The 14224-nt window shown below is 48.0% G+C and overlaps 1 protein-coding gene across 4 annotated transcripts in view; it reads right to left on the bottom strand.

Annotated features, from left to right (window-relative positions):
- The window catches only part of CAPNS1 (calpain small subunit 1), a 33740-nt gene that overhangs the window by 5638 nt on the left and 13878 nt on the right, over positions 1 to 14224 (bottom strand). The window contains exons 1-3 of one of the 4 annotated variants that reach the window (XM_067019208.1): positions 1967 to 2069; positions 965 to 1097; positions 883 to 934 (exon numbers count right to left, since the gene is read on the bottom strand). In XM_067019208.1, the coding sequence (XP_066875309.1) occupies positions 883 to 934; positions 965 to 1079 (167 nt within the window). In that variant the 5' untranslated portion in view covers positions 1080 to 1097; positions 1967 to 2069. Of the gene's footprint in view, positions 1 to 882; positions 1098 to 1966; positions 2127 to 14224 lie in introns of those variants that run through there. The other 3 variants (XM_059045079.2, XM_067019209.1, XM_067019210.1) reach the window with 3 other exon arrangements.

Genomic DNA, 14224 nt, shown 5'->3' on the forward strand with positions numbered 1-14224 from the left:
GCAGCACCAGCCCCCACACCCCAAGCGCCCAACGCCCAGCTCGCCGCCCTACCTACCTGTTCCCTCCGCCCGCCTCATCAGTCCTTGTCCTCACCTGTCTCTATCCTCGCTGCCCTGGTTGTGCCCCCACGGTAGGACCCCCCTCTTGCCAGGTCACACCTACGTACGCAATGGCAGATTCCTCAAAAGACAAGAGCTCACTTCATAGAAGCTCGGCCCCAGCTTCCCGGGGCCCTACCCTCCTGGGTTCCTCCTGTCTAGGAACCTGCTCCATCGCCACGTCTTCTGAACACTTGTGTCTTCCCAAGATCCCATCCCAGCTCCATCAGTTCTCAGCCCTTTAAGGGATCACACTCAGTGGCCAAGACTAACGAGGCCCCTACCGACGCCCTGCCCTACCTCCACCAGTACATTTTTCTATTTTAACCAGTCAGTTCCCAGCCAGGCCCTGCCCTTCAAGGCCATTTCCCCTGTCCCATCACGGTTAGACCTCTTCTGGGCACACCTCATTGACCCACCTATGAGGGCCACGCCGCGCCCATAAGACTAGCCTTGCCCCCATGAAGTGATACCCAGCCTCACTGGCTCCGCCCCCTTAACGTTTGTCTCCAGGTTAGCGGAAGTAGGCAGCGCCAGCCCCATTAAGCCCCACCTCCCAAAGCCCCGCTGGTCCCATCAGATTGTGTCCCCACAACAGACTACCCCCATGTCAAGCCCCGCCCCCATGAACTCATTACGGTCGGCCGCCTCAAGACCGGTCTCGTAGCCCAGGCCCGGCCCAGCCTAATTAAGGTTCCTGGTCAGTGTCCAGGTTACCCCATTCTATTCTGGCTGGACAAGCCTCTTCCTCCAGGCCCCGCCCCTCCTCAGGCCCCGCCTTACCTAATGGCGCTAATGACCCCGCCCAGGATGCGCATGGCAGTTCCGCCACCGCCTCCGCCGCCTCCGCCTCCGCCTCCTCCGCCGCCGCCGCCGCCTCCGCTGATCAGGCCTCCGAGCACATTCCCTAGGCCCCCGCCCAGGCCCCCGCCTCCCCCGCCGCCTCCTCCACCCTTCAAGAACGAGTTAACCAGGAACATGGCTGTGACTCAAGATTCCTGAGGAGGGAAAAAGGGGTCAGGTGGCTGTCTCGTCCCTGAGCCCGCCCCTTGCCCCACAGAAATACGCATTTCTGACTGCTGAACTTGGGGGATTGATATGAAGCCTCTAGGCGGAGACCTATCCTCCGGCTGCGGCTTGAGGGTCCATTCGGGATGGGGTCTGGGCTTCTGGGGGAAAGTAGTTCTTGGCTGGGTGGCATAGGGACACAAGATCAGGTTTGAAACCTCCTCCCGGTCCAAAGGGTCCGCGTCTGGCTTGAAGGACTCTGGGCTGAGTCTACGCATAGGCATCATTAAGCACCAGACACCGGCCAGGTCAAGTGGGGTTCTCGAGATGGGGGCCCCAAGCTGGCTCTCGAATCTGAGATCCAGAGCCCTAAGACTGATTTAGGGGTTTAGGGTGGGTCGGGAGCGTGGATCAGAAATTCTCTGCCTGGAGGCTCCTGGAGCAGAGTTTAGGAAATCCAGAATGTGGGCTTGAGGGTTTAGGTACAGCCAGCAGCGGGATTACAGTCTCATCGCTATGGGTTCGGGTCTAAGGTATTGAGTGTCAACCCCGGGGCCCGGGATAACGGAGTCCCCGTTAGAACTGAGAGCACGGATCCAGGATCGTGGTCCTGGAGGCCACAACCAGGGCTGAATTTACGGGGTACCTCTCAAATCCATGGGCTCCCATTTTAGATCCTGAGGGAGGGTGGAAGAGTCCCCGGGGCGGGATAACTAGGGCCGGACAGATCTGGGGGTTCGAATCTGAGATCGTGGGTGTGGTGGACCCCTGAGGCCAAGATTTGAGGATCTCTTCGGGTCTGGAGGCCTCCAGGGCCGGGTTTACGGAGTGCAGGGGGGAGTCCGGACTGGGCGCTCACCGCCTCGCTGGCGCGTCGGCTGGTCCGCTAGTCTGTGCTGCTCTGGGGCCTCCTGCTGCGTCCGGCTTCGCAGGGAGGGGCGGGTGACTCAGGCGGAAGAGGCCGGATTAGGCACTTGCGGGGCGGCCCAGCGGCATCCGCACGGTCCTAGAGCCGACATTGAAACGGCGCGTGTGCCTGCTGGCCACGCCTCCTGTAATGGGGTGTGGCCGCCCAGGCTCAGTCCTGCGTCACCCCCTAGTGTTGTAGTGTGAATGTTCGCCCCAAAGTCAGCCTCCACCCGCTCACAGATGTGGTTTTCGGTCTCCTCGGAAAGGAACTCTTGGGACTCTTGGCACTTGTCCCCTATCCTAGCCTTGTCGCGACAAGTAGCATCTGGAGGCCCCAAATTATGTTTGGCCCACAGTCCGGGGACAAGCGCCCGCATCTGTGGGGGGATCCTGTGGCACAGCCCTGATGGCGTTCCAGTTCTGCCTACGAATTGGACTGTCTTGTGCCTTCTCCATCCACACCCCTTGACCCCCTGAGTCAGGGTCACCAGAATCATTTTTCCTGGACGGGCCCAAAGTGTAGTTTCAGTCTTACAGTCTCTAAAGAGGGGCCCAGACACAGGAAGAGTCCCCTGGCCACAGCCTGGTTTCTGAGGCTAGATGTTCCCAAAGTCGGATGGTGGGCAGGGTGCAGAATGCAGCTGAGGGAAAATGGCAACTGAAGCCACCTTTGGGTATCTTTCCCTTGCTCTCTGCTTCCAACGTCCAACCTGTGAGGGCCCAGTACTTTTTCAGGGCTCTTCAGAGGGAGCTAAATCTGGCTCCCCCAGGCAGTCTGGCTGTCTAGCCCTTAGCCTTTCCCCGGGAAGCTGGCTCAGCTTGAGTTTGAATCCTGACTTTGCCCTTAATAATTTGGTATCCCAAAACAGTGAGCTGAGCAACGATCTCCTAATCTGTAAAATGCGAACAAAGGTTTCCATGCCCCCACTTTCTAGCCCCCTATCAAAATTAAGCAGTAAATGCTTAGTAAATAGTAGCTATTATCCTCTGTGTCTTGCTCCTCCTTAGGTAATACTGATAAAAAAATAACTGCCAAGCACTCTCCCAAGTACTTTATGTATATATCGGGTCATATGTCCTCATAACAGTCCTATGGGATGGATGCTATACATTACCTCCATTTTACAAATAAGTAAACTGATTCTGAGGGTGAACTCCCAAGCCTGTACTCTTTTTTTTTTTTTTTTTTTTTTTTTTTTTTTTTTTTTTTTTTTTGCGGTACGCAGGCCTCTCACTGTCGTGAGACGCGCAAGCTCAGCGGCCACGGCTCACGGGCCCAGCCGCTCCGCGGCATGTGGGATCTTCCCGGACCGGGCACGAACCCGTGTCCCCTGCATAGGCAGATGGACTCTCAACCACTGCAGCACCAGGGAAGCCCCCAAGCCTGTACTCTTGAGTACTACTGAAACCAAGCAGGACCCTGTAGGGCTCCTGGGCATGGAAGCCTTTCTGTGTCCCCTGTTTCTTGTTTGTAGGAAATAGGGTTCAGCCTCCATGACTTCCTTGAGTTCCAAAGGGCAGGTTCAAACAGCTGCTAATCAGGGAAGGGAGGGGATGCAGAGACAAGGAAGGAGCAGTCAAGAAGCAATAGTGCAGCGTTGGGGCAGCGTCCTGGTTTCACCTCAAGTAATACACATAACAATACCTTTGAGCTCCTCTGCAGAACTAAAACCCCCAACAAATGGAAGATGTTAACTATCTGATGAAGCATTCTTCATTCCAGAGAAGTGCGTCAGGAGACCACTTGAGGCCAGATTAAAGAAGTGCAGGCCCTGTACACACCCTGATCCTTATCACCAACCCTGCCCTTGAACGATTGCTATTAAACTCCTCACCAAATCCCCCGGTTTGGGACAGGTTTTGGGGCCATGAGCCTGTTGTGTCCCCATTTGCCTGGCAAAGCAATAAAACTCTTCTTTTCTACTTCACCCAAAACTCTGTCTCCAAGATTTGATTTGGCACCAGTGCACAGAGGCTGAGTTTTCAGCATCATTACCCTAATGCATTGACTCTTCAATAATATAATTAATATGATAATAGCTCAAATAACAAGCGCAACAGACAAAACCCCAGTTGCAGCTGTGCTTCCTGAAGGCTTGCTGGGGCTGCTACATAAGCCTTATCTATGAGGCAGGAACTAACAGGAGAGAAAATGGAATCTCTGAAGGCAGGGTCACTTGCCTGAGGTCACAGAGGGTGGCAGGACCAGGTCTGCACCTGGGCGCCAAAAACTTTTGGTGATGACTAATCTGGATTCCCTTCTGACCACACCCCTCCCTGCCAGTCTGAGTAGCTTCCTTGTCTGCCCTCTCCGGGGCTCACTTGCTAACAGGCCTTTGCGTGGGCTGTGCCCTCTATCTGGAACACTCCTTCTGCCTTTTTTGCCTGGTTTTTTAGCCACTCAGGTTTTGGTGTCAGCTCAGGAGTCACCTCTTCTAGGAAGCCCTCCCTGTCTGAACCTGAGACTGAAACTGAAGCTTGCAGTTACATGCTTGTAACATACTTTCTCACAGCACTCACTGCCAATTACAATCATATTGTCATCTAGGTCTGGCTCCCTGACCTCTTAACCCTGGCCAGCTCTAAATCTTAGTTCTTCTCTCTAGTCTACTCATGCCATCATGGATCTCCCTCACATGCACGGCTAAAATTCTATCTCTAGGCAATTCCCTGGTGGTCCAGTGGTTAGGACTCCACGCTTCCACTGCCAAGGGCACGGGTTCAATCCCTGGTGGGGAACTAGGATCCCCCAAGGTGTGTAGTGCAGCCAAAAAAAAGAAAGAAATCCATGTCTAGGCTATCAACACCCAAGTTTCTATCTTCAGCCCAGATAGTTCTATCTTCAGGATCTTACATTCTGCATCCTACTCAATATCTCCATGGGGGTCTTAGAGATGTCTCAAGCTTGACACAACTTAAACTGAGCTCCTGACCTTCCTCCCAAACCTGCTCCCTCCCCACCTTCCCCATCTAGGTTAATGGCACCTCTATCCTTCCAGTTACTGGGACCAAATACCCTAGGTTCATCCTTGACCTCTGTTTCAGACCCACTCCAACTGTCAGCAAACCTTGGTGACTCTACCTACAGAATCTAAACTCTCCTCCCCTTCCCCTGCCCCCAACCTGACCCAGCCTCCACCCTCTCCTGCCTGGACAGTTAGAGCAGCCTCCTCCCTCATCCCCCTGCTCCTGAGGCTGCCCTCCCAGTCTTTTCCCCAAACGCAGCCAGAGGGAGCCTGTGAACACCTGAGGCAGATCAGAAACCTACTGGCTGAGCCTTCCCTTGGCTGCATCTCACCACAGTAGGAGTCAAAATCCTCACAGGGCCACCAAGTCCCTAGTGATCTGCCCTGTCACCTCTCTGCCCTCATCTCCTCCCCCTTAGGAAAATGAGAAGAAGCCCTACTGGCAGCTTGACCTGGATGTTCCCAGTTGAACGAAGACAAGACATAGACGAGGAAGCTCTGCAAATGCAGTGATATCCAAAGAGCCCCTCTCTGGTCACACTTGGGGGCCGATACTCCATTACCAAGGCCCTCTCTAGCCCCTCCTTAGTGCCTTACCTCTTACTGCTTCAAGACTACACACCTAGTGATCTCAGGAGGGTCCTCTCAGATCTCCACTTTAACCCCACACTCCTCATCCCACCTGACACTGCTCTTACCATGTATCACCTGCTAACACAGTGTACAGATTAGGGACTTCCCTGGCCGTCCAGTGGTTAAGACTCCTCCGAGCTTCCACTGCATGGGGTGTGGGTTTAATCCCTGGTCAGGGAACTAAGATCCTACATGCCATGTGTCATGGCCATACTGTACAGTTTATTTATTTACTCAGTTTCTTGTCTGTTTCCCCCACTGGAATGTGAGCTCCTCGAGCGTAAGGATTTCTGTCTGTCTTGTTCACTGCTATCTACCCAGTTCCTAGAACAGTGCCTGGTTCATCTTAGGTCCTCAGATATTTGGTGAAAGAATGAAATGTTTTGTGTGAATTTTCTCGTTGAATTTTCAGCACCATCCATGAGATAGTAGAGCAAGCATTACTAAAGTCTTCCACCATCTTCCAGACTCCTTTGAACTCAGATATGGTTATGTGACTTGCTTTGGCCAATAAAAACGTGAATGGAAATGTTGGGGGTGTCACTTCCCAGTAGTAGCATTTAAAGGCCTGTGCAGGATGCTCCATGCTCTAATTCTTTAACGCCCTCAGGTTGCCTAGGCAACTCTGGAAGCTCTGCAAGCACAGAGGTGCCACAGGAAGGAAGCTAGCTAGATCCCTGAGCCATGGCATGGAGGACATCTGCTAATTTCTGTGAACAAGAAATCAGTTTTGAGGTGTTAGTCCACTAAGGGTGAGAACTCATTTGTTACCGCCACAAAACCTAGCCTATTCTGACTGATGGTAGAAGTTATTATCATGCCATGAGTTAACCAGAGAGATGGGATTACTTGTCCGACATCACACAGCTAGTAAGTTCCAGAGTCAAGATTCGAATCCAGGGAGGCTGACTTTGTAGCTTATGCTTCCCCCTCCCCCGGCCCACCTCCTGGCATGTGGGACCTTAGTTCCCTGACCAGGGATTGAACTCATGCCCCCTGCAGTGGAAGCACTGGAAGTGCAGAGTCTTAACCACCAGACTGCCAGGGAAGTCCTGTAGCTTATGCTTTTAATTCTCACAATTTGCTGCCTCAACGATGCTAATGTTATAATGCTGCCACCAATTAATAAACTCAAAATGGTCATAACTATCCTAGCTAATGCCTCCTGAGGGTTTGATGGGACCAGGCTGGAGTAACTGCATTACAGGCATGTCTTTCAAGGCCTCTCACAACCCTCTGAGAAAGGAATTAACATGAAAGGAAGTGGAGGTTCAGAGAAGTAGAGTCCTTTGCCTGAGGGGATGGAAGAGCCAGTTTGAACCCAAGCATGGTTGATGCCAAATAGTTCTGTAATGACTACTCCGGTTTACTGTCCTTTCACTGTCATCCCTTCACCAGTGTAGTCAGGGTTTTCCAGACAAGCAGAACCAATAGGATATATATAGAGAGAGAGGAAGAAAAAGATTTATTATAAGGAAATGGCTCATGAATGATTATGGAGGCTGAGAAGTCACATGATCTGCTCTCTGCAAGCTGGATGCCCAGGAAAGCCAATGGTTTAAGTCCTGGTACAAGTCTGAAGACTGGAGAACCAGGGGAGCCAATGGTGTAAGTCCCAGTCTGAGTGCAGGAGAAGAGGAGAAATCTGATGTTCCAGCTCAGTGGTCAGGCAGGACATGAATTATTCTTTCTGAAACTGAGCAGGATCTTGTGTGGCCTTCCTGGGGACAGACACCCTCCCCTCACCTGTGTCCCCTGCCTCACGTTTGCAGAAAAGCTTTAGCCTCCTAGGCCTTCCCCGAGTTCCAGAGAGCAAACTTAATCAGAGAAGTGGGAAAATGCAGAAACAAAGGAAGACAATCAAGCAAGACAAAATAATAATGGTTTAGCCATAAAACAAAGTCAAGGACCTTTAGTTCCTCCTCAAGGGCTATAGATAATATCCTGGGCCATATCCTTCAGTTGTTTTGCAGATACTATGCTCATCAGGTGGAAGAAGCTAACTGCATGATGACCATGAGCTTGTAGTCCCCAGACTGGATGGAGCCTGAGAATTGATAATGCCGACCCCTGTGATCTCTTGTGGTTACCTCACCACCCACCAATCAGAGAATTGTGCACAATCTGATTACCTACCTGGCAACCCTCTCCCTCACTTTGTCTTTAAAAACACTTCCCTGAAGGAGTTCGTGTCTGTTGTGCATGACCTAACCATTCTCCTTGCTTGGCCCTGCAATAAATGAATGCTGTACTTTCATTCTCCATAACTTGGCGTCAGTAGACTGTCTTTGCTGTGTGTGGGGTGAGCGGATCAGTTTGGTCCAGTAACACTTTCTGAGTCTTTTTGTTCTATTCAGGCCCTCAAAGGATTGGATGATGTTTTCCACCTTACGGAGGGCAATCTGCTTTGCTTAGTCTACCAAATCAAATGCTAATCTCATCTGGAAACACCCTCACAGACACACCCAGAAATAAAGTTTAGCTGAACAAATATCTGGACACCCTGCATCTCAGTTGAGTTGGTGCATAAAATTAGCTCAGCAGAGGGGACTCTGAGGACCTAGAGGTGAGCAAAATCCAAGATGGAAGGAGCCTGGGTCTCTGAAAGACTCTGTGGAGCAGAATGACCCCACTGACTTGCATTGGACTATGGTGTGAATTTTAAAAACAGATTTATTAATGGGGAATTCCCTGGCAGTCCAGTGGTTAGGATTCCACGCTTTCACTGTCGAGTGCTTGGGTTTGATCCCTGGTCAGGGAACTGAGATCCCACAAGCCATGCAGTGCAGCCAAAAAAAAATTAAGAAAAAAGATTTATTAAGCCACTGAATTTGGGCGGTGGTGGGGGGATCTTCAGTTAACAGCAGCTAGCCTTATTTACTTTAACTAATACACTCCATGAAGAAAGAGCTCTGTGGTAGACTGATTGCAAAAATAAGTCCACCCCTCCATGTATCCTTGACCTGTACAATCTGACTTTGCAGTTTCTCACATCAAGGGGTAGAGTCTATTTCCCAACTCTCTGAAGCCAGATTGGCCTTGTCATTAACCAACAGAATGAGGTGGAAAGACAGTGTAATACTTCCCAGCCCAGGCCTCAACGGGCCTTATGTTCTTTTCTCTCTCTTCCCCCGTGCTCTCAGACAATGCCATCATAACTGTCCAGCGCCGAGTTGACCCTCTACCAAATGACAGATGCAAAAGTAAGCCCAACCAAGATCAGCCAAGCCTGGTCCAGATCAGCAGAACCATCCAGCTAATCCATACACTTTTTTTTTAATGCAATGTTTTCTTTTATTAATATTTATTTATTTATTTTTGGCTGTGTTGGGTCTTAGCTGTGGCACGTGGGATCTTTGTTGAAGCATGCAGGCTTCTCTCTAGTTGTGGCGCATGAGCTCAGTAGTTGTGGTGCACTAGCTTAGTTGCCCTCGGGGCATGTGGGATCTTAGTTCCCCGACCAGGGATCAAACTTGCATCTCCTGCATTGCGAAGCAGATTCTTTACCACTCGACCACCAGGGAAGTCCCTAATCCATAGACTTGTGAGAATAATAAATGATTATTTTTTTAATTTATTTTTGCCTACATTGGGTCTTCCTTGCTGTGCGCGGGCTTTCTCTAGCTGCGGTGAGCGGGGCTGCTCTTCATTGCAGTGCATGGGCTCTAGGCATGTGGGCTTCAGTAATCATGGCATGTAGGCTTAGTAGTTGTGGCTTGCAGGCTCAGTAGTTGTGGCTCACAGGCTCAGTTGCTCTGTGAAATGTGGGATCTTCCCGGGCCAGGGCTTGAACCCATGTCCCCTGCATTGGCAGGAGGATTCCTAACCACTGTGCCACCAGGGAAGCCCAACAACTATATTTTTGAGCCACTAAGTTTTGGTGTGGTTTGTCACATAGCAATAGCTATCTGATACAGGCTCCATGACCAAACAAATTCAGAAAATAATGCCTAGGAGATTCCCTCTTGCAGAGTTATCATGGACCCTAGCATGTTAATGAAAATTCCTGCAATGAAGCAGCTCATCTAACTTTGTTCAAGCCAGCAAAGCCCACATTTCTTTTATCAAGGAACGCTTTTATCTTTGAGTATTCATTAACATATCCCTGGAAATTTGTGAAGCTTTTTTTTTCCTTGTTATAATAATACAAAAAAATAAAAGGTACCATGACAATCCTTTCACAAAACCCTACCCACTTCCCTGATTATTTTCAGGGGCCAAATTCCTAGAAACATTAATGATGGGTCAACAGATATGCACATTTTCAGGCTTTGGACTCAGGCTGTACAGTTATTCTCCAGAAAGGTGGTTGCCATTCATATCTCAACCATGGCGGATGGGTCCCTTGTTGCCCTGAACGGTCCTCAGCTTTGGGAAACCAAAATTTAAACATCTTTGCTGATATGAGACAAAAGGAGTTATCTCAGTATTTTAAGTGACATTTTTCAAATACTAGTGTGGGTAAACCTGGCTTTCATATTTTGTTGGCCATTAGGATTTCTTCTATAAATTGTCTTCCTATTCTATGCTCATTTTTATTTATTAGCTTTTAATGTTAATTTCACATTACTTTATTAATATCTTCACTCCTTAAGAGTGTTAACCAAATTTCTATCATTTTTTTGTTGCAAATATACTTCTCTAATGCATATTTACTTCAATGTTGGCCATGCCTTTTAAAAAAATTTATATCCATTATCTCTTTTTAAAAATTAATTAATTTAATTTTTATTTTATTTTTGGCTGCATTGGGTCTTAATTGCAGCACGTGGGCTTTTCTCTAGTTGTGGTGAGCAGTGGCTACTTTTCGTTGGGGTGCACGGGCTTCTCACTGCAGTGGCTTCTCTTGTTGTGGAGCTCAGGCTCTAGACGCACGGGCTTCAGTAGTTGTGGCACGTGGGCTCAGTAGTTGTGGCTCATGGGCTTAGTGGCTCCGTGGCCTTGTGGGATCTTCCCGGACCAGGGCTTGAACCTGTGTCCCCTGCATTGGCAGGCAGATTCTTAACCACTGTGCCACCAGGGAAGCCCAGCCATGCCTTTTTTAGACATATAAAACATTTGGCTTTTTATACAGTCAAATTCAGCTATCTTTTACTTGGTAGTTTTTTCCCCCACTACCTTGAAGTTCTGAAAGTCTTTCCTCATACAGAGGTCATTTACTACTTGCTGGTGAAAATCTTTAGCTTTTCATGGTGTAATCCCCCCCCGCCACCAAATAAAATGCCTAAATGATATTTTTCCCCCAAAAGGTGAGGGATCAACCCAATTGGTATGACATGATGCTTCTATTCTATTATAAATTCTTACATTCTCCAGTCTGGCCAATGATTCTTTTATATTACCCACTAGATTATTCTTACACTAAAACCACACTTTAAATTATGTAAGCTCCATGAAGACAGGAGTTTTGTCTGTTTTGGTCACTGCTGTAGCCACAGAACCCACACATGGCAGGATCTCAGTAAATATCTGCTGAATGAATGAGTGAATGAATGAGTGGATTGATGGGTGAATGAATACATATTCCAGGCCCTGTGCTGGTATTGTGATTGTTTTTATATTGTGAAAAACATGTTATCCCTTCTTCTGCAAACCCAGAAAACATTTCCTTAATCCTGCATCAGTTAGCTTTTGCTCCATAACAAACCATACCAAAATTAGTAGCCTAAAGGAACAATAATTTTTATTACTTTTCATGATTCTGTGGCTCAGGAATTTAAACAGGCACAGCTTGGTCTTTAAGCAACATCTAAGACAGGAGCAGGGAACTATGCGGTTGACAACCAATGTGTACATCAGGAAAGGGTCGGAGCTAGAGATAGGGCTGGGACTTGCATGTAGATGGTGATTAAAAGTCACCAGAATAGATCAGAGGAGAATGTGTAGAATGAGGACAGAGAAGGACCCAAGCTAATGCTTTAAAGAATGTTCTTTACAGCAAGGTGGGACTGTTTGAAAAATGACCACCAGGGCTTTGACATTCCTTGTAGCAAGAATTTAGATCTAGGATGACTTCCTAGTGGCCCAGTGGTTAAGACTCCATGCTCCCAATGCAGGGGCCCAGGTTCAATCCCTGGTCAGGGAACTAGATGCCACATGCCGCAACTAGAGATCCTGCACCCAGCAACGAAGATCTCGCGTGCGGCAACAAAGACCCGGCGCAGCCAAATAAATAAATTAAAAGAAAAGAATTCAGGTCTATGTGGCCTCCTCTTGAATCTGGGTGGGTCTGTAATCACTTTGATCAACAGACAGCGGCACAAGTGATACTATGTGACTTCTGAGGCTGGGTCAGAAAAGGCCATGCAGTTTTTGCCTAGGGGGTTCTCCTAGAATGCTCGCTTTGAAGAAGCCAGCTATCATGTAAAAAGTCCAACTACCCTGGGACAGCCATTATGGAAAGAATATGTGAGGTGCTCTAGTTATCGTCCCCACTCAGCTCCCAGCCAACAGCCAGTGTCACTGCCAGCCAAGTTGCTGAGTCACTTTGGAAATCCTGCCTGGTCAAGCCTTGAGATGACTCCAGCCCCAGCCAACTTTTGATTCAAACACAGGAGAGATCTCAAGCCAAGCTCATCCCAAATTCCTGATCTACAAAACAGGAAAACAGGAAAAATAAAGTGGCTGTTTTAACTTGCTGAAGTTTAGATAAAATTTAATGCAGTTACAGATAACTGGAACACAGATGCATTAGGTAGTTACTGCTGCTAACAAATTAAAACCAAAATTTAATAGCTTAAAACAATATTTATTATCTCACATTTTCTATGGGTCAGGAACTCAAGAGTTCCCTATTCCTATTGGCCTACTCCTGGCCTATGCACAGGGCTGCTGGCAGGAGTTCTCAGTCAGTTCCTTGCTGACTCTTGGCAGGACTCAGTTTCTCATCTATAGGGATGGTTGAGTTTTATCACATATGGAAAGCTGCCTTCTTGCAGAGCCAGTGATCCCAGAGACAGAGCAGGATGAAGATACAATGTTTTTTATGACCTGATCTTAGAAGTCCCACACCATTACTTCTGTTATGTTCTATTCCTTAGAAGAAAGGCACTAAGTCCAGCCCACACACAATGGGGGGGCTCTTAGAGAAGTGTCAGAGAATTTGTGGACATACTTTATCTTTTATTTATTTATTTGTTTATGTTCTCCTTTTTTAACTGAGTTGATGTACAATATTATGTTAGTTTTGGGTGCGTTATGGACATATTTTAAAACTATCACCCATAATTCAAAAGGACACAGGTACCCCAATGTTCACTGCAGCACTATTTACAATAGCCAGGACATGGAAACAACCTAAATGTCCAACGATAGATGAATTGATAAAGAAGATGTGGTACACATATACAATGGAATATTACTCAGCCATAAAAAGGAACGAAATTGGGTCATTTGTAAAGACCTGGATAGACCTAGAGTCTGTGATACAGAATGAAGTAAGCCAGAAAGAGAAAAACAAATATCGTATATTAACGCCTATATGTGGAATCTAGAAAAATGGTACAGATGAACTTATTTGTAGGGCAGGAATAGAGATGTAGATGTAGAGAACAGACATATAGACACAGTGGTGGGAGGAAAGGTAGGGTGGGACGAAGTGGGAGATTAGGTTTGACATAAATACACTACCATGTGTAAAATAGAGAGCTAGTGGGAACCTGCTGTACAGCACAGGAAGCTCAGCTCATGCTCCGTGATGACCTAGATGGGGGTGGGAAGGGGTGAGGGAGGTCCAAGAGGGAGGGGATATAGGCATACATATAGCTGATTCACTTCACTGTACAGCAGAAACTAGCACAACATTGTAAAGCAATTTTACTCCAATAAAAATAGATAAATAAAACCATCACAACAGGGATTACAAAAATTTTTTTTAAAAATTTTTTGGCTGCACTGCACATGGGATCTTGTTGGCCCCGACCAGGGAAGGATCCCGCACTCCCTACATTGGAAGTGTGGAGTCTTAACAACTGGCCCACCAGGGAAGTCTCAGCGATCAAAAATTTAACTTCTAACTCTAATCCTAAGGCAGCCAGACATGTCATGTAAATCAGTAAGCAGGGTCGGGTGTCAAACAACAAGCCATGGTGGGAACCCCGGTGCAGAAGGTGTCCCACACTGTGCTGCTCTGGGCGGTATATATCCCATCTGTTCCTTGCCCTCCCCTTTCTGTTCCAGGCCACAGTTCCCAGCCTCCCCTTCATCTAGACGCACTTGGGGTTCTGCCAGTGGGAAATGGGGGCAGGAGACCAGAAAGAGGGAGGAGCTCTAGCAGCTTCCTGCTGAGCTAATTTCCCATTGGTTTACTGGCTCCTGTTTGGCCCCTCAGCTCCTCCAACGGCTGTATAACCATCTCCATGTGTTAATGTCCCTGTTTTTTCACATAGGAGTGGTTTCTGTGTCCCAGTTAGGTCCTGAAAGGTACGGCAGATCCAATAGAGAAGTGGGCTCTGTGTTAGATATCCCAGTGTGGAAGCCAGAAATCAGGATTGTCACAGGGAATGTTTGGATATTTCAAACACTGGGTACACCTGGGTGTCCTTGAGACCTTTTCAGGGGGTCTTTGAAGTTAAAACTACTTTCATAATAATACTATTATTATTATATAC

Source organism: Kogia breviceps, chromosome 18 (assembly GCF_026419965.1).
Source record: "Kogia breviceps isolate mKogBre1 chromosome 18, mKogBre1 haplotype 1, whole genome shotgun sequence".
In the NCBI taxonomy this organism is placed as follows: Eukaryota; Metazoa; Chordata; class Mammalia; order Artiodactyla; family Physeteridae; genus Kogia; species Kogia breviceps.